Source organism: Ylistrum balloti, unplaced genomic scaffold, assembly GCF_031769215.1.
Source record: "Ylistrum balloti isolate Yb309-2 unplaced genomic scaffold, AGI_CSIRO_Ybal_v1 Utg369716, whole genome shotgun sequence".
In the NCBI taxonomy this organism is placed as follows: Eukaryota; Metazoa; Mollusca; class Bivalvia; order Pectinida; family Pectinidae; genus Ylistrum; species Ylistrum balloti.
Genome location: NW_026781939.1, coordinates 294367 through 317783, shown reverse-complemented (window position 1 = coordinate 317783; position 23417 = coordinate 294367). Strand labels below are relative to the sequence as shown.

The 23417-nt window shown below is 32.9% G+C and overlaps 2 protein-coding genes across 2 annotated transcripts; one reads left to right on the top strand and one right to left on the bottom strand.

The window, feature by feature from the left end:
- Window positions 1-407: 407 nt before the first annotated feature.
- Window positions 408-10331, bottom strand: LOC132565333 (ribitol-5-phosphate transferase FKTN-like). The gene is made up of 8 exons (XM_060229973.1): window positions 10222-10331; window positions 8637-8666; window positions 8030-8212; window positions 7111-7361; window positions 6622-6884; window positions 6311-6444; window positions 3696-3820; window positions 408-3347 (listed from the first exon to the last, which is right to left on the bottom strand). Exons 1-8 carry the CDS (start codon window positions 10315-10317, stop codon window positions 3131-3133), a joined length of 1299 nt encoding a protein of 432 aa, XP_060085956.1. The 5' UTR covers window positions 10318-10331; the 3' UTR covers window positions 408-3130.
- A 283-nt stretch (window positions 10332-10614) lies between these two features.
- On the top strand, window positions 10615-23417 carry LOC132565338 (solute carrier family 35 member E1 homolog). Its single transcript, XM_060229986.1, has 6 exons — window positions 10615-11009; window positions 13491-13561; window positions 14565-14702; window positions 15822-15947; window positions 21243-21488; window positions 22944-23417. Exons 1-6 carry the CDS (start codon window positions 10688-10690, stop codon window positions 23262-23264), a joined length of 1224 nt encoding a protein of 407 aa, XP_060085969.1. The 5' UTR covers window positions 10615-10687; the 3' UTR covers window positions 23265-23417.

Sequence of the window (23417 nt, the reverse complement as noted above, 5' to 3'; positions counted from 1 at the left end):
TACCTGCCAATTATCATGCCTTTAGGCCTTTTAGTACATGAGAAGAAGACATTTAAACGCTTGAATAAATCTAACCCCTCTGATGATGAATATAAGTCAAAGTCATTTCGTTTTGCAAACTTTGTTGGGCTTTGTCCTAGGAACATACCGGTCAAATATCAAAACGTTTGGTCCGTTGGTTATTGAGAAAGTTGTTTAAAGGGAAAAGCTGATGAACAATGAATGCCAGATGATGATCAATAGACAACTGAGACCTAATCAGGGCAAATAAATGGTTTGGAAATATGTATTTTAAGACATGAAATAAAACGGCAAGATATGTTGATGTATACCTTTTAAATTCTTAATTTTTCTAACAAAAAAACGAATATATAAAATGTATTATACATGAATTTTTTTCCCAGAAAAACAATTTGATTGCATGTCATCAATAACAAAATATTCCATTATATACCTATAAATTATTTCTATAATATCTTTGTCTAAAACTACACATTATATGCTAGCACCACAAATGAAAACAATAAAATTCTTAAACATTTGTTTAGTATTAAAACAAGAAACAAAAACAATATTTTATACTGGTCTAACAGACTTTCAACTATTGCCAGACCAATGGTGTGCCAGACCACTTATTAATCAAGATGACAATTAAATGAAAACTACAGTATATATAAAACTATAATGCCGAAATAGAAATGGTGAACATACCAACAAAAGGAACAAAGGTCAGCAGATCTTGGAGTTTTTCTTTAAGTTCTGTACCTATATTCCTATTTGAATGAATGAATATAAACAATTGCAAAACAAGCTTAAGCTTACATACATTAATCACACTTGTTGGGCTGGATGAAAGCACATGAAACTAGGGAATCATGTGGTTAGACAGGTGACCACCATACCTTTTCATATCCTCTTTGGGAATCAAACTCTTGATATCAGTATTGATTCAAGCCTCTGATTCTTGTAAAAAACATTTTGAAACACCTACGAAAAGAAATATGATTTTGTCAATTATGTTTTTAACTGTTGAACTCCATTGCTTTGGTTTGTTTTTCCCGTTTTATTTCCATCAGTTGTCTATTAAAATCAATGTAAGATGGAAAATGTTCTCAAATTAAACACACTCGTGCATGCAGGAAAGGTGCAAATAATGCAAAAAATCTATAGAACATAATCCATCACTACGCTGATCTGATATGTATGGTAGTTAGATGATACAGGTGTGTTATTAAAATCTTTATGACTTCATACCCATCATAATAAGGACACCACTCAAGCAAAATAGAGTGTGATGATACATATGCATAATCAGCCAAGTATCAGCAGAGAAAACATGATTATGCTAAATCCTGACAGAATTATTTATGTCAGAAACACAAATGATGTGTAAATATGTTAGCTATGATTTTGTATTCTACAATCAAACAGCTAATTTCTTTTTAAATTTAAAATTATGAAAACTCTCATGAAAGCACTCCTTTTGAAGCGTTTTTTCATTAGGACTCTTTATCAAGGAAGAGACAGAAAATTTCCTTCCACATAGTAGAACTACACTTTATATTAATCTCATGTACTAGTTAAATTTATCAGTTCATAAATGATTTCTTTTCAACATTTACTCATTGATGATGTTTGACAGAGTCCCAACCCATAGGATCGTTTCAAATTATTCCTTGAAAATGATAACCCTGACTCAATTCTAAGACCTTTTTTGCTGTACAAGATTGCATTGCAGAGATTTTTGACCCTGAGGATGATAAAAAAGATCCAAAAAGAGACATTTAATTAAAGGGACTACCCATTTACAAACCTTCTACTCTTACACTTTAAATGTTAGCAATCACATTGATATCATTTACACCAACATTTTTTATCTCACACAACAAAACTAATAAGAATACCTTGGTACACGTTTGTGATTAAATCTAGGTTAACTAGCAGGGTATGACTTTTCCTAGGTAACAAAGATGAAATTCACTAAATAACTGGTGACAAAATTCATATAGAAATGTCTGGAAATGTTTCTACACACATCAATATCTAAACTCTAAGTATAAGTTTCTGAACTTTTTATATACAATTAATAAACTACATATGAATTTATAGTCCTCAATGACAGACAGAAATATTTATCCTCTATAGACAAAATTACATTGGGTTTGCTTACTTCATATATTTTGGAATATAACACTTCCATGTACAAAAATAATCACATTTTTAAAAATCATATCACTGGGTAATTCTTATCAAAAGAGCTTGTATCTGTATTCTTGTTCATATTTTGGGGAAGGACGGCAGTGAAAAAGTTGTATAAGGCCGGTTTTGTGTAACCCGGTTGAAAAAGTTCAGGCTGCCTGGAAATATTCCACAATAAATTAATGCACCTGAATTGGATGTTGGAACAGATATATGTAAAGCTTAAAACGCAATTTTGAAATGTTCAGTCAAACATAAAACAATGAACCAAACATAAAATATCATCCATTTTAACTCATACTTAATAGCATGACATTTCTGAAACTATTTGCATGTACCAAATTCTACTCTGTGCTGACACTGTGAAAATTAATGATATTCAGCTAGTTATATTTCAGACAGGTAAAACTTTACTCCAAATACTGCACAAGCTGAATATTACACAGGCCAGCCTCAGTCCTGATCTGTACCTGGCATTTCTATTTCAGGTTCAGCTTGTCCAACCTTTATAGCGCTAATGTGAAAGCGGCCTTAGACAGTGACACGAACAAGACAGGAACCTCATTTAGATGTTTTATGCTCATTGGTTGAACAATGAATTCCGATATTACTGTGAACATAATGTGATTCATTTTCTCAATATTCGACAAAGAAAATCAAGCAAAAAAATATCTTAAGCTTTTTTTTACACAGAATATTAGCACTTTTTGAAAAAGCAAATAACAAATATAGGGAGGTAATACATCAGTGACCCAATCAACATATCACACTCAGAACATCACTGTACAGCAAAACCTATCAACAGTCAGATTTCAGTGTAAGCCCATGGGGCAGACAATGAAATTGGTCTGTCTAAAAACACATAAGTAAGAATCTTTCAGGCATCTGGCAAAAATGGGTTATATAACTCCCACACCAAACTTACAGATAATCACTCATACATCTGCATAACACTCTCCCATTGATCCTGGGGCCAGAAGCCATTTTTCTGTACGTTGGTGGGGCTATCTTTCCAGTTCCAATCCTTCACTGGAGTGAACCATCCCTTGCCATAGTTGGCCTCTATGTAGGGCAATGTTGGACATGGAACACGAACAAGCAGATCAAGCAGGGTTGTCCAACAAAGACTGAACTTGGGAAAAACATACCTAACAAAGGATAAAAATCTATTTTCAGAGATGTAAAGAATGATAAAGCATTAAATCTATCATTGTAAAATGTACTGTGAGGAATCTTTGTTTCATATACATTTGAAAAGTATGTTGTTCACTTAAATGTACTGTTGTTAGCATTGCTTGTTTATCATAGATAATCACAATATACATCTAAAATAGTTGTCTCAAAGACAAGTTTGGTAGCAAAATAAAGGTATATATAAACGGGTGGTCTATATAAGGCAGTATTAACTGTACTGACGATGGAAGCTACAGAAATATATAGCAATGGTGACTGATAATCTCTAAGGTAACTCAGCTTAACAGCTCTTTAACACTCACTTCAACTTTGCTCCATTTTTCACATCTGTCCCACCATTCCACATGTGATCCAACTCTTCGTAGAAAAAGAAAATGTCCAACTTTATATCGCCAGCTTGAAATGATAATTCAAATGTGTCATTGACCTGAAAAAGCAAAACCAAACAGTAGTTTAATCAGAATCTCAATGTGAATAAAGAAAACTAAGGACTTTCCAGACAATAGAAATACCCGGTAATAACCGAACAAGGAACAGTCACAAGCTAAATATACAATCATCCGATATCCATTTCTTTCAGAATACATTTTCTATAAATCTTGTCAAAGAATCAGTAGGTGTTTATCACGACAATTGTAAGTCTTATATCTATTACAGGTAATTTTTTTTATCCAGATATATAGTGTAACTCACATCAAATAAAAACCACTTAATCTATTTTTGATACTATACACTGTTACTAGGTTGTTTACTGCTCAAGAGTGGAAAAAAATCTGAATTTACAGACAACATAGCATTAACCAAATTATATGTGATGCTTAGAGAGTACATTAATACCTCATTATTTTGTCAATCACTAGTATCCTATAGCCAGTCATAGCCCAAAACCATTCCAATAAAATCATTACATTTTGCATGATTTATTTTTCTGAAAAAGTAAATGCTCCTTCAATTCATGTAGAAATAAAGTGTTAAAAATCAAGATGCCTAGCAGCTGTGACAGTCACCTGTGGTAAGCAACATTGAATATAACGGTTATAGATAAGTACAGCTTTCAAGTACCACAATAAAAAAATTGTGACGTTGACGATAGTAAGACATTAGTGATACTTTTTGAGCCCTTGGGGGGACAGCCAGTGTCAATACATGCATACCTTCTAATAATTCTTACCAAGTCATTTCTAATTAAAAATAAACAACTAAACAATTTAGGTAAAGCACTGGATCAACATGTGCATACCATCAAACCATCATCCTAATCATTTATTAGTAATTTTAACTAAATTTCAACTATTTCCAACAGTAATTAAACAACTTATGCCCAAAAATGTTCTCACTTCCTCCCAAAGGAGAAAAGTGAAAACCTGGGGTCATGAAATTTACAATTTTGTGAAGCACCATAAGAACACTCCATCCATGAAGAGCATTTGATGCAACCGTATCTAGGTGTTGAGAAGAAGATTTTAGAAATTTGAGTGAAATTAACCACTTCTGGCCCCATCCATCAACCATGGAGGGTCATTTTGTACATACTAACAAGCCATCATCCTTGGCTCATAACTCTAAACAAGTTTGAAACCTGGCGCCATGAAATTCACAATTGTGGTAGACCTTAAGATACTTCCACCTGTAAAGGTCATTTGATTCCACAATATCTAGGCGTAGAGAAATTTTTTGAAATTTGAATCAATATGAACACTTTTGGCCCACCTCTCAGGCCCCTGGGGAATGGGGACCATATAGTTCACTATTGTTTGTTCATCTTTGGTCATGGTAGATTTCTGCAAAATTTCCTTAAAATAGGTTCAAGGATTTTGGGTAGCCAAAAATGTCTGAAATTTTACAGATGCATCATGTGCAATGTTGGACAAAAGACAATTACAATAGGTCTCAAATCATCTTAAAAAATATTCACACATTAAAAGAGCTATGAATAACCATCAATAAGAACAAGAGACAAATGGGTCTAAACCGTCACCTGGCATGGTAATTTCACTCAAATTTAAACTACAAAGACCCTATAAGTGACATCAAATCAGTCCTATTGCTGAACTGATCTGAGATTCAATTAATATAATCATCAAAATTTGTTCATATTTATTCAGTTCTCATGTTCACAAAGTCTATGGAAATAAAACTGCAAAGGGCCATAACTCTGCAAATTACTATTGAATTGATCTCATTAATAGACCCATCTGAGATCGTATTAATACATGGCTGCATTCCAAGTTTCATTGAATTTGTTCATATTTCCTCAAATTATTGTCTTCACGAGTTTCATGGTAGTAAATCTACACAAGGTCATAACTAAAGTAGGTAAAATATGATAGATTCATTTATTTTGTCAAACTCATTCAACATCTTATTGACATAAGGCTGCATGCCAAAGTTCATTAAAATAAGTTCATATTTACTCAAGTTATCAGTTTATACTTAATCAAGTTATCAAGTTCACAAAGTCCAATTGTAATTACATTCAATATGGCCATAACTGTTGATAATGGTCAATTTTCAATATCCATAGTCATACAACTCATGCAAATTTTCATGCATTTCACTGATTAGTGAGCCCATACAATATGAGCCATATACCAAATTTGGAGACAGTGGACTACAAATACACAAGTTATTAAGGGAAAGTAATAAAATGCTAAGTTTCCATCATTCAAAGTCCCATAACTCTTGCAAATATTGACAAACTTCACTGGTTATCACACCAATACAAGGTCTCATCAGCATAAAAACACATACCAAATTTGGCATGTATCCAACAACAAATATATAAGTTATTCTGCGGACAGCAAAACTGACAGACAGAAAGATTGACTAACCGATGGACAAGCTGATTACCATAGGACACCTGCATCAGGATTAAGCAATTGAGTAACAGTTCTTGCTGGAGTGACAGACTACCTACCCTTCCAAACAGGTGTTTGAGCGGAAGTCCAGCCTTTTCCATTTCGGGAATAAGTTGTGGATCATAGTCTTTGATCCACATTCCAAAATCAACATCTTGGGCATGTGTGATGATGTCGCATTGTCTATACCATCCTGGTAAAACCACACAAATAGCTTTTTATAACAGAAATTCTATTATTATATCTTTTATAATAAGAATACAGAAATAAAAGTTATTGGACTTTGTGAGGAATATTTCAGAAGAAAGTCTAATGGTTTTATACATACATATTGGTTGATTGTTTTAAAGAAAGATATGTCTGTACTTACCTAGGAGTGTGCCACTACTGATCCAGAAACGCAATCCAAGTTTATCAAAGACATCTTTGCCTTGAGCAATCAGCTGTCTAGCTTTTCTTTGAAAATGTTTAGCTCTCTTTGAATTGTCAGGAGGATAAGCTTTCTTGAAGCTTTCAGCCCTTATACCATCACATTCAATATATTTGGATTGCATCACTGAATCCAGAAATTTGTTCACTGGTTTTGGAATGTATAAAGATATACCATCTATCACTGCTGACTCGAGGTCAAACCTGTTTGAATATAACAAAGAGATTGGGATATCAGAGGAATTGTGATTTGTGAAACTCTGCAAAAAATCATATCTATCTCACCAATGCCATTAGACTTCAGGTTTCAGGTGACAGTTATGTGAGTGGGGGGGGGGGGTTCAAGTTGTACGAAGGTAAATAAAACGTGTTATCAATAATCTAGGAAAATTAATTATACAAATTAATTAAAGCCAAAAGCAGTGCATACTTTTTGTACGAGCCAGCTTCATATCCGAATTTGAGGTCACTGGAGGCGACCTGTATCTTGGAATGCCACAAGAATTCACCAGCACGCTCATACATGACAAGCACATGTATGGTTGGTTCTGGATACTTCATATCCTGGAGGAACACGTGTGATGTGACATGAATGGAATTGTCACCTACTTTATCTGGAAACTCATCAATGGAGTCCACTACCGCAAAGTTGTAACTTCGCAGTTTGTGGAAAACAGGTCTCTGTAGAAGCAATACAATTTGTTAACATGTGTAGCAAAACTACTACTTCTGTTCATTACTTATATTCTCAACAATTCAATTTTGCTACACAAACTTTTTGTAATTATATAGGAAGCAATTCACTTGCAATTTGTTCAATACACAAGTGAAATAAATGCTACAAAAAGTAAAACAGGAGATTGGATTTTTATTTAATTACAATTCGAAAGCTTATACAGACTTCAAATAAATCATAAAGAACAACTTACAAACAAGACTGTTAATGATGTAATCCTTTCCCCTCAAATGGTAAAATTTTATGGCCATGTTTTCAAAATCTGACATCAGAAGATACCCATGAATGCTTTGTTTAACAGTTTTCTGTTGAAATAGTTTAATCTTTGCTTACATGTTGCATCCTATTTTTCATATCTCTCACAAGTATATAATTATGTACGATACACATATTAATGGAGAGGCAACATGTTTCTTGTCTGTCAAGTCAATGCTATGTTGTGGATACATGTCTATTTGTTCATGTTGTGTTTGCTTTTTATCTCGCAATATCAAATTCAAACTTTATGCAACATTTCAAGTGAAAAATGAAATTGTACAACACATAATGCAATTTCTCATGCATTTTAAATCATTTAAAGTGATTTGTTTTGTAAATAATAAACGCTATCTACCAGACTTCTCTGAACGTTTCCTATAACGCCAAACGTGATGAGTTTTTTCTGACTCTGACATAGGCTACCACATGTAAGACCTTGTAACTTGTCCTCCATGTATTCCATCAGAATGTCTGGATCCATAAGGAACACTTTAGCCTGGTTATTATCCCAGACATTCAGGAATGATTTTATTACTTCCTACAAATTAATAAAACATCCTTGTAAACAAATCACACAAAATTATAAAAGTAGAGAGCAAATATGCTTTAATATTTGTAATAGTTGATTATTCCTCCAAGATATCAAATAGAAGACTTGTAAGTAATGTATATGGTGAAATTCTTATACATGTTTACATATTTCACTGTATACTTAAGTTAGTATTTCAAAAGTTACATTTCTTTGTCCATGTCTAGGTCAAGCACCTGTCAAGAGGTTGTCTGAAAAATATCCTAATTCCCTTCATCAAATTATAAATTTGAAAAAATATACCAACTATGTACATGATTATGTTGACAGTTTTGAAAATAACACTTTAATTACATCATTAGCTTATCAAGCATGTATGAAAAACATTATCAACCAAGTACATGTTTTTGAAATTAAACTGGGTTATAATTACCTTAACTCTACTTGGATTTGGCTCGCCTATCTGAAAAAAAAACCAACAATGACTTGTAAGTAATACATGTTGTGTGGACAATATCTGATCAGGATCTGGCTTCATCTCAGAACATCTAAGGAACATATGGCATCAATCTGTTAACAACTAACATGGGTCTCACTTTAATCAGGTCTGGCTACAAATGAAATAATTATTCCAGCTAATTATCGCTAATTTCTCTATTAGTCTCTTAATACTGCACATGAAAAGACAGGTTACTGGTGATGTCACAAGTCCACCAGCCTCGTTATCACCCACAAAATATACATATCAGAACACTCAGTTATAGGATGGCTTACCTTGTAGGTTATTCACCTAGGCATGAGGAAGAAGGACATCTTGTGAATAATAACAACTACGCCTTCATTTTTGCAGGAAATATAAAATTATGAAAAATCATACCCTATTTCACATTACAGTTCGACAGGTAAACACACACAGGTAAAAAAAACAAAAATTGAACTTGTGCAATGTTTATTTACATATCTACTCTCTATTCCTGGATACTATGGATACCATACCATTCATTAATCATTGTTGATAGAAATATTATCCCAATCAGTATTAAATCAAATTATTTAAGGTAAATAATTATTCATAGCATCACTGAGTTGGCTTCTTGAAATTTGAATACAGTTGGGGTTTTTTGAGGTTTTTTTTTTTAAAGGTCTAGTTTTATGAGATTTTAATCATATTTAAGTCAAGATGAGGCAATGATCATTACAAAGAGAACATCAAGTTTCAGTTGAAATAAAAAAAAAAGCTCATATTAGTGGTTACAGAATACATCAATCAAATCAAATGAACAATTAATTTGTTACGTGTGTGTTGCCCTTTATCTTCCTCTCTCTTCCCTTTTTGTATATTTTTTTCAGTTTAGTTGTGTTCTTCTTAGTCTGCCTTCATATTGTTTGGTTGTATGTGCATGAGTTATGTATATATATATTAACTTTATTTATTTCAACATGCAATTATATAATCACTCTTACTACGGGAGGAAAAGACAAGTGAATTACCACTGCACCATCCCACCACCACCTAATGACGATGATACAGTGGTATCTAAAAGAAGGATGCTGCTGCTGCTGCTGCTGCTGATGATGATGATGATGATAATGATGATGTCACACATAGGCAGCCTACATGGGAATGTGTCTATTTCTTTTATTTCATTTCGATTTATACTAATATTAATCACTCTTCATGGGAGTGTACCAGACTGGTCTTACTGTGTGATGAAACCGTGAATGTAATGTGTATGTAAAAATCGGTACATAAAACAAATTATGAAAATATACACTTCAGTGAAGCCATGAAATTAAATGAGCAGTTCATAATATGCATATTCTTGATTAATTTGTGCTTTCTTTTAGGCAGTGCCTATTCCATATCATTAAAATTCCAAACGGTTTTTAATAACAAGTATTGCTCAATGTATTCAATACTAACTCGGCCCAACAGACAAGATGCGGATATAATATTTTATTTGGACGAGATGTCCAAATTTTCATAAAAGTTCTTAATGGAATCAAACTTTACATACCTCTTTTGACGAGAATTTTGCCCATATCAGCAACTGAATGACCATGAAAACTGATGAAAAAATCAGTACAACTTGCAGAAAAGCCCATCTTTTCATCCCGGTCGTCAAATCTATAGCTGTCAATTCTTCCTCTACATGGGAGCTGACATATTGTAGGGTTGCAGAAAATGAAATAGTATAACAGTATTTAAAAACAATTGAGTGTTTTGTTATCAAATTTAAACATATAAAGCTTAAATTATCACGGCTAGGACAAATTTGTTTTTTTTTAAATCTTTATCTTTTGTTTATTTTTCGATTTACACCAATCATGTTTCTTCTAATATTCACCTCGCAGTCAGTCTATGAAATATATCGTCGGCAACAACGTGTACACTTGACAGGTGAAAGGCGTGTTTTGGTGATGGGGGCATATGTCGTGTTGATGTGGCGGTGATGCTATTTAGAGACACAAGTTACTCCGAAAATGGATAAAACAGTCGTGAAAGACGCATTTAAATTGATCGTGATTTGTTTATTGTGGTACACCACCAGTTCAGGTGGAAATATTGTAGGGAAGCTTGTACTGAATGAGTTTCCCTACCCAATGACAGTGACGATGGTTCAGCTATTGTCGGGAGCTTTGTATTTAAAACCGATCATAAGCATGATGTCTGTTCCTGAAACTGGTACCGTGCCACGCTATTACTATTGGACTATGATATTACCTCTGGCACTGGGAAAATTTCTAGCGTCCGTTTCTTCACATATCAGTATTTGGAAAGTTTCCGTGTCCTATGCTCATACAGGTAAACGTTACGTACTATATGTAATCAACATTTAGATCAATTATTATGTATATGAATAAATGAATGTGCCTATGGATCCAGGTTACATATGAAATACTTAATTACTATTCCACATCAGCTGTGTAAAAGGAGCAGGTTGGCGTGTGACTTGGATGTAGGGTTAAATATGGTTGCTGTCAATCAGGGTTCTTTGACTCTGTTAAAGGCATGACTGATTCATTATCATACCCAAGACCGGGGTTCGATTCCTGGTCAAGGCGCTCAACAAGATTGTGTGGTGTTTTCCTTGTTTTGTATATTTGCACCCAATAAAATCCTTTGCATTGTGGTATTTTGTGTCTTGCCTTGAGATTTAGGAAATCTAATTAAAAAAAGGGGGTAATATTGGTTTGTATATGGTTTTAAATATAGTCTCTGTCATGTTTCAACTTACATATCCTGCTTTTGCGAATGAGTTTGTATAAAGAGCGAGTCAATAAAGCTGATCAATTATCATACTTGAGACTTGAGTTCATTTCCTGATTGGGCACTTGACAGGGATGTGTATTTTACCTGTTCTTTTACAAATGCAATGTTGTATGTAGTTTGACAAAATAACAATTTTGTTATGTGGTGTTAACAATGATATTCTTACATACACATGTATCAATATATGTTGTACTACTAATTTGATGTTTATTAAAGATGAAAGACATACTGACTGTACAGTAATACACGCCTCCATTGGATTGTTATAAGTCCTTTTGGGATGACCTGTACAAATGCTCAGGTAAAGACACCTGGAAAGATTCTGATCTGAGAACAACAATAGGTCACCACAATAGTAGAGAATTGGACTTTAAAACCTCAGAAACTTTAGGGGTAGCTGTGTGTTTAGTTCTATCCCTACTTTGGGCAGTTTTTTGTTTCTTAGGAATCTTATTAACTGTGTTGTGTCGGACAAGAAATATATACTGTTATATCAGTTATTATTATTTCCCCATCATCCTCTGAGAAATGCCAGAATTGATATCCTGATGTTTTTTGTTTTTTTGTTTTGTTTTTTTTTTCTTCATTTTTTTGTTTGTTTTACTTTTATCGTGTAGCTCCATGTATACAAGGCCTTATACTAGATGCAGTGTATTGAGTATGAAATATCATTTTCATACACTTACATATCATCAAGGTCTTTGTATACATTTACATACATACATACAAATATTTAATATGTATCTATTTAAAAGATTCCTGGAATATGTCCAGAAAGTCAATAGTGTTACAGCATCACGAATGTTGAAAAAAATAAAAATCATTTCTTATATTTATATAATAATTTACTTTAAATGTATTGGTGATCCTAACACACACACTATAGGCATTTACTGTTCCTAGGAGTGACACTGCAGAGAGAACACTCATTTCAGGTGGTCAAAGTAGGTGTCATAACAACAACAACAAATACATAATTACTTCAACAACATTTAATGGATAAAATATATTTGTTGTTAAGCCAACTTAAACTTGTAAATCAAATTCATTTTGTTCATTTCTAATAACAGCAGAATAAAAAAGTTACAATGGCTTGATGACAGGTGTTTCTCTTCAGCATATTTAGTGTAATTACTATGCAGCTGCAGTGATTAAGTCATTTTTGTTTTGCTAAAATTTATGTTATTTTCTCTAGTACCTTTGATCATTCTAAATGTGAATGTAAATTTGTGAAAATATCCATTAATTTTCAATATATATGTATGATGTATTATGCTTTAATATTGCAAGGTCATGTAAAACTAAGAGGGTTCCATATACTGAAACCAAGTGCTTATTATTCTTAGTGTTCTGATGTAGGAAAACATATTACAGACAGTAGTGATAGGACGATGATTGGATTTATATACATATTTTCATGTTAGAGTTTATGTATTTCCAGAAATTAATTGACTTTTGGGTCATTACATGCAAATTTCTCTAATATTTTGAGTTAAATTGCATTAGGGCCTAAAACAGATCTTTGAATCAGTACTATTACCCCCAGTTAAAAATTCATGTCATACAGAACTGTAGAACTGTGTCAGCTAATGCATATTTAAAATTTACAAATGACTGATTTTTTCACCTCATAAAATAGGGAGTTGTCATATGTATTTGTAGAATCAGTCACATTTCACATGTAGGATATACTTGTATAGTGTTCTAGCTCCTTTATGTGAGACTTTGAAGTATAAAGAGATCATCATTACAAAGATAAGATCTGTTTCAGAGTATTTATTTGTAAAGAAAATGAATCTGGAGTATCTGATTTATTGTATATACAACATGAGTAAACAACAAACAAGTTTTTGTACCTGAAAGGTTCAACAAAATCTTCACGTGATTTTTGTATCACTCTATATTTATCAATATGGAGGTAAGAAAAGAAATATTTAAAATGAAATCTAAATTACTGAATTAAAAATAAATTTAAGTAGTTCTAGCACAGAATTTTTGTTTCTTCTTTTTCAGTTAAAGCCACTCTGCCATTTTTCACAGTTTTATTATCAAGAATTATCCTTGGAGAAAAACAAACTTTTCCTGTAAGTATATGTAGTGTTGAAGGTCAATATTGATTACTTACATAGACATTTAATTAGTGATGTGGTTTTAAAAAACTATCGGACCAACTATTTACTAAAGAAAAACTGTGTTGTATTCTCAAAATTGAAGTCATCCCAACATAGCTTTTTTGTATTGAATGAGGATGGTAGGCAAGTGAACAGATATATCTGTAATTTGTTATCCTCGTCACAATATTGAGGATAAATTTCATTTTGTGTTAGTTTATCCAGTTTATCGTAATGTCAGACTGGAAAATATGAAAAACTTGCTATGAGAAAAAAACATCAGTATTATGAATAGTTCAGGTTTTAAGCACTGCAATGTCAACAAGTATTTGTATATGTATACAAATGAGCTGTTAAGCTCAGTGTAACAACAGAATGGAATTTGAACTTGTTTAAATTGGTTACTTTAGCTGAAGGCAACTTCCCTAATATTTTGAAATAATTTTTGAAAAAAAAAAATCAAAAATAGGAAATCATTGTCAATGATTTACAGAGAACATATTCCACTTTAAAAGGACATTCACACAATTTTCTTTTTCAATTACCTTTTGTTGGGTATGTGTATTGGGATCCAATCACTGGTGATAAATCAGATCATCTTTAATTTTTGATTGGTTCATGAAAAGATCACAAACTTGTCTCTGTTTATTATATATCCAATTTGTCATCAAGCATATAATGAATTCACATAATAATAAATTCACAAAGTATCTGCATTGTATCTGTAAAGAAAACCATATTGTATGAATTAAAAAACAAATATGATAAGGATTAATTTGATAGGTACAATGTTCTTACCTGAACAAGATGTATGATGTTTTTGCAGGTATATCTATCCCTAGTTCCTATCATTGGTGGAGTTATAATAGCCACTCTAACGAAATGTATGATGTTTTTGCAGGTATATCTATCCCTAGTTCCTATCATTGGTGGAGTTATAATAGCCACTCTAACGAAATGTATGATGTTTTTGCAGGTATATCTATCCCTAGTTCCTATCATTGGTGGAGTTATAATAGCCACTCTAACCGAACTCTCATTTGATTACATCGGCCTGATTAGTGCTCTTTGTGCAACAATTGGATTCTCTCTACAGACCATATTTTCTAAAAAGGTAAGATGGATAACTTATTGTTAAGGTTTGAATTTCTGGTAGAAAGATAATAATTTGACAAGATTTTGCTATGTACATGTATTATCTTGTTGAACAATTGGATTTTCCTGCTAGTCATTACTTTTGTTTTAAGCACATGAAGATTATCTTTCATGAGATACTAAGATATCTCATTTATCCCATGCACACTTTTGGGATGAACAAGTTAGCTGGACTGTGATGAAAAACTCCAGGATCAGTAGACAAGTGTTACAGCTCTATTGTACATTACCTAGTTGTATGAGTATTAACATTAATTAATTCGGTAACATGGGATCATTGATGGAGAGTTTTTGGTTCAGTTACAGGTATCGAGTTTGTTAATCATTCCCCAGAAAACAAACATAATTACACAAGGTGACTCTATTTTATGAATGGAAATTACTGGTCAAACCCCTTGAATTATAAGCTGCTTGCAGTGTGTGAACTTTTAAGTCTCCTCCAGTAAAAACACCTGTCACCAATGTAAGTCCCTTATAACAGGATATATATATATTAAGATAATTCTATTACACAAGGCAATAAGACATTCCTAGCCATAAGCCTAGGAGAGAACAAAAGATATGAATATTTCTACTTTTGTGATTTTCTCTTGTACCAATATGTAGATCAAATGTTGTCGACAGCTAGCATACTATGGTGTATAGGTAAATCAATATATACGAATAACAGATGATGGTTAGTGGTGTATTGGGGAGACTGAGCAGATTATCCTTTTTTGGTGCAGTGTTTGAGTCAGAAATTGTGATTATCTGATAACTTGTACAGACATTAGACACAGTAGAGCTGGAAATTCAGATTCGCCAATCTTATGATACTGAATCTTTCTCTCTGATACTGACACATGTTAAATTGATTGTCTGACAGACTCGTATGTTCAGCTCTATCTCCTGCAAACATAGTGCTACCATACGGGGCCACACAGTAGTCTTTAGCATCTGTAAATAGCATAATTCATTTAAAACAAACAAACACAGAAACTGTATATTTTAGCTTTTCTAATCATGTAATGTGACATCCTTTATAAAACTAGGCTCTGTATGTACTTGTGGCTTCCTTCATTTTACTTGTTTCTTGCAGTGTTTAAAGGAGACGGGATTACACCATCTATACTTATATGTGACAATATGTCGCCTGGCTGCCATCTGCTTCTTCCCAATGTGGGCTCTCTTTGATCTCAGAAGAATCTATGCTCACCATGATTTGGTAAGAATTCACAAGTTATTTTAGTTGACTTGTTTTATGTTGAGTGGCATTAGATTGTCTTTCCACTGACAAAAGAGTTCCAGTGGGTTGCTGACAAAACATTCCTACAGATAAATAAGTTTACATAGTTAGTTTTCATCCTGATTTTGAAACTATTATTTCATGCTGGTTAGTAAACTTGTCTATAATGTCATCACTGTGTTTCAGTTGACCAACGAGAAGTCACATAACACTTTAGCAAATCATAAATTTCATTGTATTGTGGTAATGCGTGGTAATGTCAATAGAATAGAAGTTGTTATAACACAACCATTAGAAGATAAGAGTGTGACGTTTCAATGACTACATGGTCACAATCACCAGACACATGACCAGTGTGGAGCATAATAGCACTGTTGTACGTTGTGTCTGGTACAGAATCTACCAACTTTTTCGGCTGAACTATAATCCTATGTACACTAAGATTGAAAATAGTGTGATGAGATGGTAAACAGATTATAGACCAAAAAAGTACACCAGACGGTAACAATGCACTGTAGTCAATTCGGCTACGCTTTTCATTGTGGTAAACTGTAGAACAGTTTCATAAAAGACTACACACTTTAGACAATGAAGTAACTTAATATAACAATATATCAGAATCAATCCAACAGACTAGAGGCGGGTTCGTCTGTTGGATTGATTCTGATATATTTAAGCTCACCCCTTCTCATCAATCCCCTGCATACCTTTGGGTATCCAGGCTAAAGGCAAACAACCTTGACGCCTCAATTGATGGTACTACGGTGTTGGCTCTACTCTTAGCACATCTTGTTAATTTAACAATATAACAATAGAAATATTTTACTGTGTAGAAAGTACCACAATCTCTACATGACAGAGTACATCTTGTCAAAACATAGTGTGCTGCATCCTTTTCAATGGACTCATTTACCATTCTGAACATGTACAGTGTATTTTACCGGTTTAATCCTGTTTGTCCCAAAACTGAAAAAATCTATGTCCTGTTTGTCCCAAAAACATTATGTACACAAATAGGGCAGTGTGTTGTTATAACATTTAAGGTACCTGTGTGTGTTGTTTTAACAGGTAAAAAATTTGTCCAAAATTTTATACACATGTAAACCATAAAGCTATTTGAAACATTTAGAAAAAATCAAATACAAATATTATTATAACGTTAACTAATATGTATGCATGTATGAATAATTAATATAAATTAAATAAAATAATTTAAATAGGATATTAGAAAGAAGAGATTTTGTTAAAATATTCGCTGAGTCGCTGTTCTTCCACTACCACCACATCACATCGAGGACTGCTGGTTCAAGGCCTTGGAGGACTGAAAACTCTCCTACAAAACAACATCAACTACATCAGAACCACATACCTGTTGCACATGGACTGATTTCGTTTTATTTTGAATTGTGTAAATTTATTGGTTTCATTGATTTCTATAGTTATGTCCTGAACTGTATAGTTGAACATAAAATGTATACTATATCACATCCTTCCAAGTTAAATTTTGTTGTAAGTATAATTGTATAATTATATAAAATGTACATTATATTATAGTGGTATGTAGTGCTAAATTTACCTGTATTTTAAATAAAACTAAGATTAATTGCTGGTTTGTTTTCTTAGCCATTACAGACTTACATACAAAATCCTGTTTGTCCAAAAAAATATTTTTACCTGATTTTTCAGTTTTGGGACATGGTATATATCACCAGTTTGAGCCTACATTTTATCAGAATGATGGTGCATTTTACCAGTTTTAGCCTACATTTTATCAGAATGATGGTGTATTTTACCAGTTTGAGCCTACATGTTATCGGATTGATGGTGTATTTTACCAGTTTGAGCCTACATGTTATCAGAATGATGGTGTATTTTACCAGTTTGAGCCTACATGTTATCAGAATGATGGTGTATTTTACCAGTTTAAGCCTACATGTTATCAGAATGATGGTGTATTTTACCAGTTTGAGCCTACATGTTATCGGATTGATGGTGTATTTTACCAGTTTAAGCCTACATGTTATCAGAATGATGGTGTATTTTACCAGTTTAAGCCTACATGTTATCAGAATGATGGTGTATTTTACCAGTTTTAGCCTACATTTTATCAGAATGATGGTGTATTTTACCAGTTTGAGCCTACATGTTATCAGATTGATGGTGTATTTTACCAGTTTGAGCCTACATGTTATCAGAATGATGGTGTATTTTACCAGTTTGAGCCTACATGTTATCAGAATGATGGTGTATTTTACCAGTTTGAGCCTACATGTTATCAGAATGATGGTGTATTTTACCAGTTTGAGCCTACATGTTATCAGAATGATGGTGTATTTTACCAGTTTTAGCCTATATTTTATCAGAATGATGGTGTATTTTACCAGTTTAAGCCTACATTTTATCAGAATGATGGTGTATTTTACCAGTTTGAGCCTATCAGAATGATGGATGTATTTTACCAGTTTGAGCCTACATGTTATAAGAATGATGGTGTATTTTACCAGTTATAAGAATGATGGTGTATTTTACCAGTTTGAGCCTACATGTTATCAGATTGATGGTGTATTTTACCAGTTTGAGCCTACATGTTATCAGATTGATGGTGTATTTTACCAGTTTTAGCCTACATGTAATCAGAATGGTGTATGTTTGAGTGTTATCAGAATATTTTACCAGTTTGAGCCTACATGTTATCAGAATGATGGTGTATTTTACCAGTTTGAGCCTACATGTTATCAGATTTTACCAGTTTGAGCCTATGATGGTGTATTTTACCAGTTTTAGCCTACATGTTATCAGAATGATGGTGTATTTTACCAGTTTGAGCCTACATGTTATCAGAATGATGGTGTATTTTACCAGTTTGAGCCTACATGTTATCAGAATGATGGTGTATTTTACCAGTTTGAGCCTACATTTTATCAGAATGATGGTGTATTTTACCAGTTTGAGCCTACATGTTATCAGATTGATGGTGTATTTTACCAGTTTTAGCCTACATGTTATCAGAATGATGGTGTATTTTACCAGTTTTAGCCTACATTTTATCAGATTGATGGTGTATTTTACCAGTTTGAGCCTACATTTTATCAGAATGATGGTGTATTTTACCAGTTTGAGCCTACATGTTATCAGAATGATGGTGTATTTTACCAGTTTAAGCCTACATGTTATCAGAATGATGGTGTATTTTACCAGTTTGAGCCTACATTTTATAAGAATGATGGTGTATTTTACCAGTTTGAGCCTACATGTTATCAGATTGATGGTGTATTTTACCAGTTTTAGCCTACATGTTATCAGAATGATGGTGTATTTTACCAGTTTGAGCCTACATTTTATAAGAATGATGGTGTATTTTACCAGTTTTAGCCTACATGTTATCAGATTGATGGTGTATTTTACCAGTTTTAGCCTACATGTTATCAGAATGATGGTGTATTTTACCAGTTTTAGCCTACATTTTATCAGAATGATGGTGTATTTTACCAGTTTGAGCCTACATTTTATCAGAATGATGGTGTATTTTACCAGTTTGAGCCTACATTTTATAAGAATGATGGTTATTTTACCAGCCTACATTTTATCAGAATGATGGTGTATTTTACCAGTTTTAGCATTTTGATCAGAATGATGGTGTATTTTACCAGTTTTAGCCTATCAGAATCAGATGGTGTATTTTACCAGTTTGAGTTTGAGCCTACATTTTATCAGAATGATGGTGTATTTTACCAGTTTGAGCCTACATTTTATCAGAATGATGGTGTATTTTACCAGTTTAAGCCTACATTTTATCAGAATGATGGTGTATTTTACCAGTTTGAGCCTACATTTTATCAGAATGATGGTGTATTTTACCAGTTTGAGCCTACATGTTATCAGAATGATGGTGTATTTTACCAGTTTGAGCCTACATGTTATCAGAATGATGGTGTATTTTACCAGTTTTAGCCTACATGTTATCAGAATGATGGTGTATTTTACCAGTTTTAGCCTACATGTTATCAGAATGATGGTGTATTTTACCAGTTTGAGCCTACATTTTATCAGAATGATGGTGTATTTTACCAGTTTGAGCCTACATTTTATCAGAATGATGGTGTATTTTACCAGTTTGAGCCTACATGTTATCAGAATGATGGTGTATTTTACCAGTTTGAGCCTACATGTTATCAGAATGATGGTGTATTTTACCAGTTTTAGCCTACATTTTATCAGAATGATGGTGTATTTTACCAGTTTAAGCCTACATTTTATCAGAATGATGGTGTATTTTACCAGTTTAAGCCTACATTTTATCAGAATGATGGTGTATTTTACCAGTTTGAGCCTACATGTTATCAGATTGATGGTGTATTTTACCAGTTTGAGCCTACATTTTATCAGATTGATGGTGTATTTTACCAGTTTGAGCCTACATTTTATCAGAATGATGGTGTATTTTACCAGTTTGAGCCTACATGTTATCAGAATGATGGTGTATTTTACCAGTTTGAGCCTACATTTTATCAGAATGATGGTGTATTTTACCAGTTTTAGCCTACATTTTATCAGAATGATGGTGTATTTTACCAGTTTGAGCCTACATTTTATAAGAATGATGGTGTATTTTACCAGTTTGAGCCTACATGTTATCAGAATGATGGTGTATTTTACCAGTTTAAGCCTACATGTTATCAGATTGATGGTGTATTTTACCAGTTTGAGCCTACATGTTATCAGAATGATGGTGTATTTTACCAGTTTTAGCCTACATTTTATCAGAATGATGGTGTATTTTACCAGTTTAAGCCTACATGTTATCAGAATGATGGTGTATTTTACCAGTTTTAGCCTACATGTTATCAGAATGATGGTGTATTTTACCAGTTTTAGCCTACATTTTATCAGAATGATGGTGTATTTTACCAGTTTAAGCCTACATTTTATCAGGATAATTGTTGATTGAACCAGTACATTTGTGTTTTTATTGCAACTGAAGGTATATATTACCAAACCAAGTATACATTTTACAAGGTAGAACATCTACTTTCATTTTGCTATGTTTAATTAACATGTATTTTTCCAGATTTATCATCGTATTTGGTATCTTCCAGAATATATATTCATACCATACTGAAAGTGTATTTGTACTTGTACCAGCCAGAATAGATATTTTACCAGATTACGCATGTTCATTTATTTTCACAACTAACTGAAAAAGTAGTGATGTTGATTGACAATCTGGTATTGTAGCACACTAGTTTGATGACACAATCTTGTTTTGTCTTTAAGTTAAATGAAGGAAGGATAGGATACTGTGTACTTCTCCTCCTGGTGGACGGATTCTTCAGCATGCTGCAGAATGTGTTTGCCTTCACTGTCATCGCTATGGTGGCACCCCTTAGTTACGCTGTGGCCAATGCTACAAAACGGATAGTAATAATTGGGGCCTCCCTGTTCTTCCTTCGTAACCCAGTCACACCCATGAACCTACTGGGAATGGCCATCGCTGTATTTGGTGTTCTCACTTACAACAAGGTAAAATATGAAGCAAATAATTAATTGCTGGCTGTCCAGCATCCCTAAAATTCCTAAAAAATCCTAATTTTTTTCAGTTTTGCTAAAATTCCTAAAAAAATTGAAACATTCAAAAGGAATTCCTAAAAAAGCCCTAATTTTTCACTTTAATTCTTACTTTTTTATATTGCTTTGAATTTACTGAAAATATTTTCATTAAATTCATACTTAAAATATATTTTAATGTAGTCTGTAGTTCTAATTCAGGGTAGACAATGAAAGGCAGTTGACCAGTGGATCTATGTACCCAGATTGTTATTAGTTGTGACTGAGTGACAGAGGTGTTATTCTTAAGGTCACAGCCAACAGCAGCTGGGACACTGAAACCCTGGAAGACACCTTTCCTTTAATTAAGGCATTGTATGTTAGTTTCTATTTTGTCAAATTTGCAAAGGTAAGTCAGTTTAATGCTTTCATACTCCCTATTCTAGTTACAAAATTCCTACCATGGTAATTTTAGCCCTAAATTTGCCCTAAAATTTTGTAATTTTAGCCCTAAAATTAGCCCTAATTTTTTGTCAAGAAGTGCTGGACAGCCTGTAATTGGTCATTGTGGCAAATTCATTTTTAATGTTCAAATCGTTTTGTCTTTTTTTTAAGGTAGAAATTCCTGTTATATATCCAGAGAAACTCTTGATGTAAATTTGACTTCATTTACATGTATTCTATTAGCAGAACTTAATTGCATGCAGCAAATTAACAGACTATGATGTAAACAGAATATTCACAAAAGTTTGAGATTTTTTAACAGAATGAACAATTTTCGCAACACTGGTGATATTCAGTGAGTAGATAATGCATGTATTTGTACTAAAATACAAAGTACGGCAGAACATGAGAAAGTAGGTATAGGTGTAATCTGGGAAGTAAGATTTCATTTGAGGGACATAAAATAGCATTGATATGTCTAGCAATAACTTTTTCATGTTTAACAAAGATCTTCAGCTCATTGGTTTAGAACTCATGACCTTTTTATCAGAAGAATGTTTTATTACCGTAAATCAGGATATTTTTGCTCTGTGCAATTTTTGCAAAATTCCCTAAAATATACTTTTTGTAATTTTTGTGTTTTTCTTTTTTTTTTGCAATGTCTCAGAAATTTTGAAGGTCTCTTTTTATTAGACATTGAATATATCACAAAGGACATTACTTACAAATATACCAGAATAGATTTTAACATCAACAGGAGAACTAATGGACCAGTCATACAAGAATAGATTTACATACTGACAAGTATTTATTTATCGTACAAATCATGCTATTTTATTTTTCTGAAACTTTGAAATGGTTGCCAAATTCACAAAAATTTAATCCATGATAAAATTCCTGACATAGTATCAGATATTTCATAGAATGATATCATCTAGATAAGAAAGTAGTTGCTGTGATACTAAATGCATGACTTACCTTACACAGGTGAAGTATGACCAGAATGTGGCGATGCGTCATGCTGCGACACTACCATTGGTAAAAAGTGCATCCAACTTGGAAGAGATGGACAAGAATCATGTATTGTTATCTCTACATCACTCTCAAAGTGCCTCAGATCTAGAACTACACTCTAATGGTGTCAATACAAACTTACTACACAACCATATACTATTTAATAATAACCATTTCCAGTCCAATCATGTGACTTTAATACCAGTACAGTCCAATGAAAACTTAGGAGACCGAGAGTGGCAGCCAAATAGAGATAATAGCAATGTACATTCCAGGATGGTCTACCATGTGTGAGGACTGTGTCAACTTTAAACACAAGGTTCCTTCGTTTGTGATGTATCTTTATATACATGTTATTTTTAATCATAAATGAGATTTTAGAATGTCTCTTTGAATTAAAAAAATGTTTTACACAGAAAAAAATATATATATTTGATCTATTTTTAC

Coding starts and splice junctions, on each gene's coding strand:
- LOC132565333 (XM_060229973.1), bottom strand. CDS start 10,317: ATGAAAAGATGGGCTTTTCTGCAAGTTGTACTGATTTTTTCATCAGTT. Junction 8,213..8,636: donor CAAATCCAAGTAGAGTTAAG/GTAATTATAACC, acceptor ATTAATTTGTAG/GAAGTAATAAAATCATTCCT. Junction 3,348..3,695: donor AAAAATGGAGCAAAGTTGAA/GTGAGTGTTAAA, acceptor ATCCTTTGTTAG/GTATGTTTTTCCCAAGTTCA.
- LOC132565338 (XM_060229986.1), top strand. CDS start 10,688: ATGGATAAAACAGTCGTGAAAGACGCATTTAAATTGATCGTGATTTGT. Junction 14,703..15,821: donor AGACCATATTTTCTAAAAAG/GTAAGATGGATA, acceptor TGTTTCTTGCAG/TGTTTAAAGGAGACGGGATT. Junction 21,489..22,943: donor GTGTTCTCACTTACAACAAG/GTAAAATATGAA, acceptor TACCTTACACAG/GTGAAGTATGACCAGAATGT.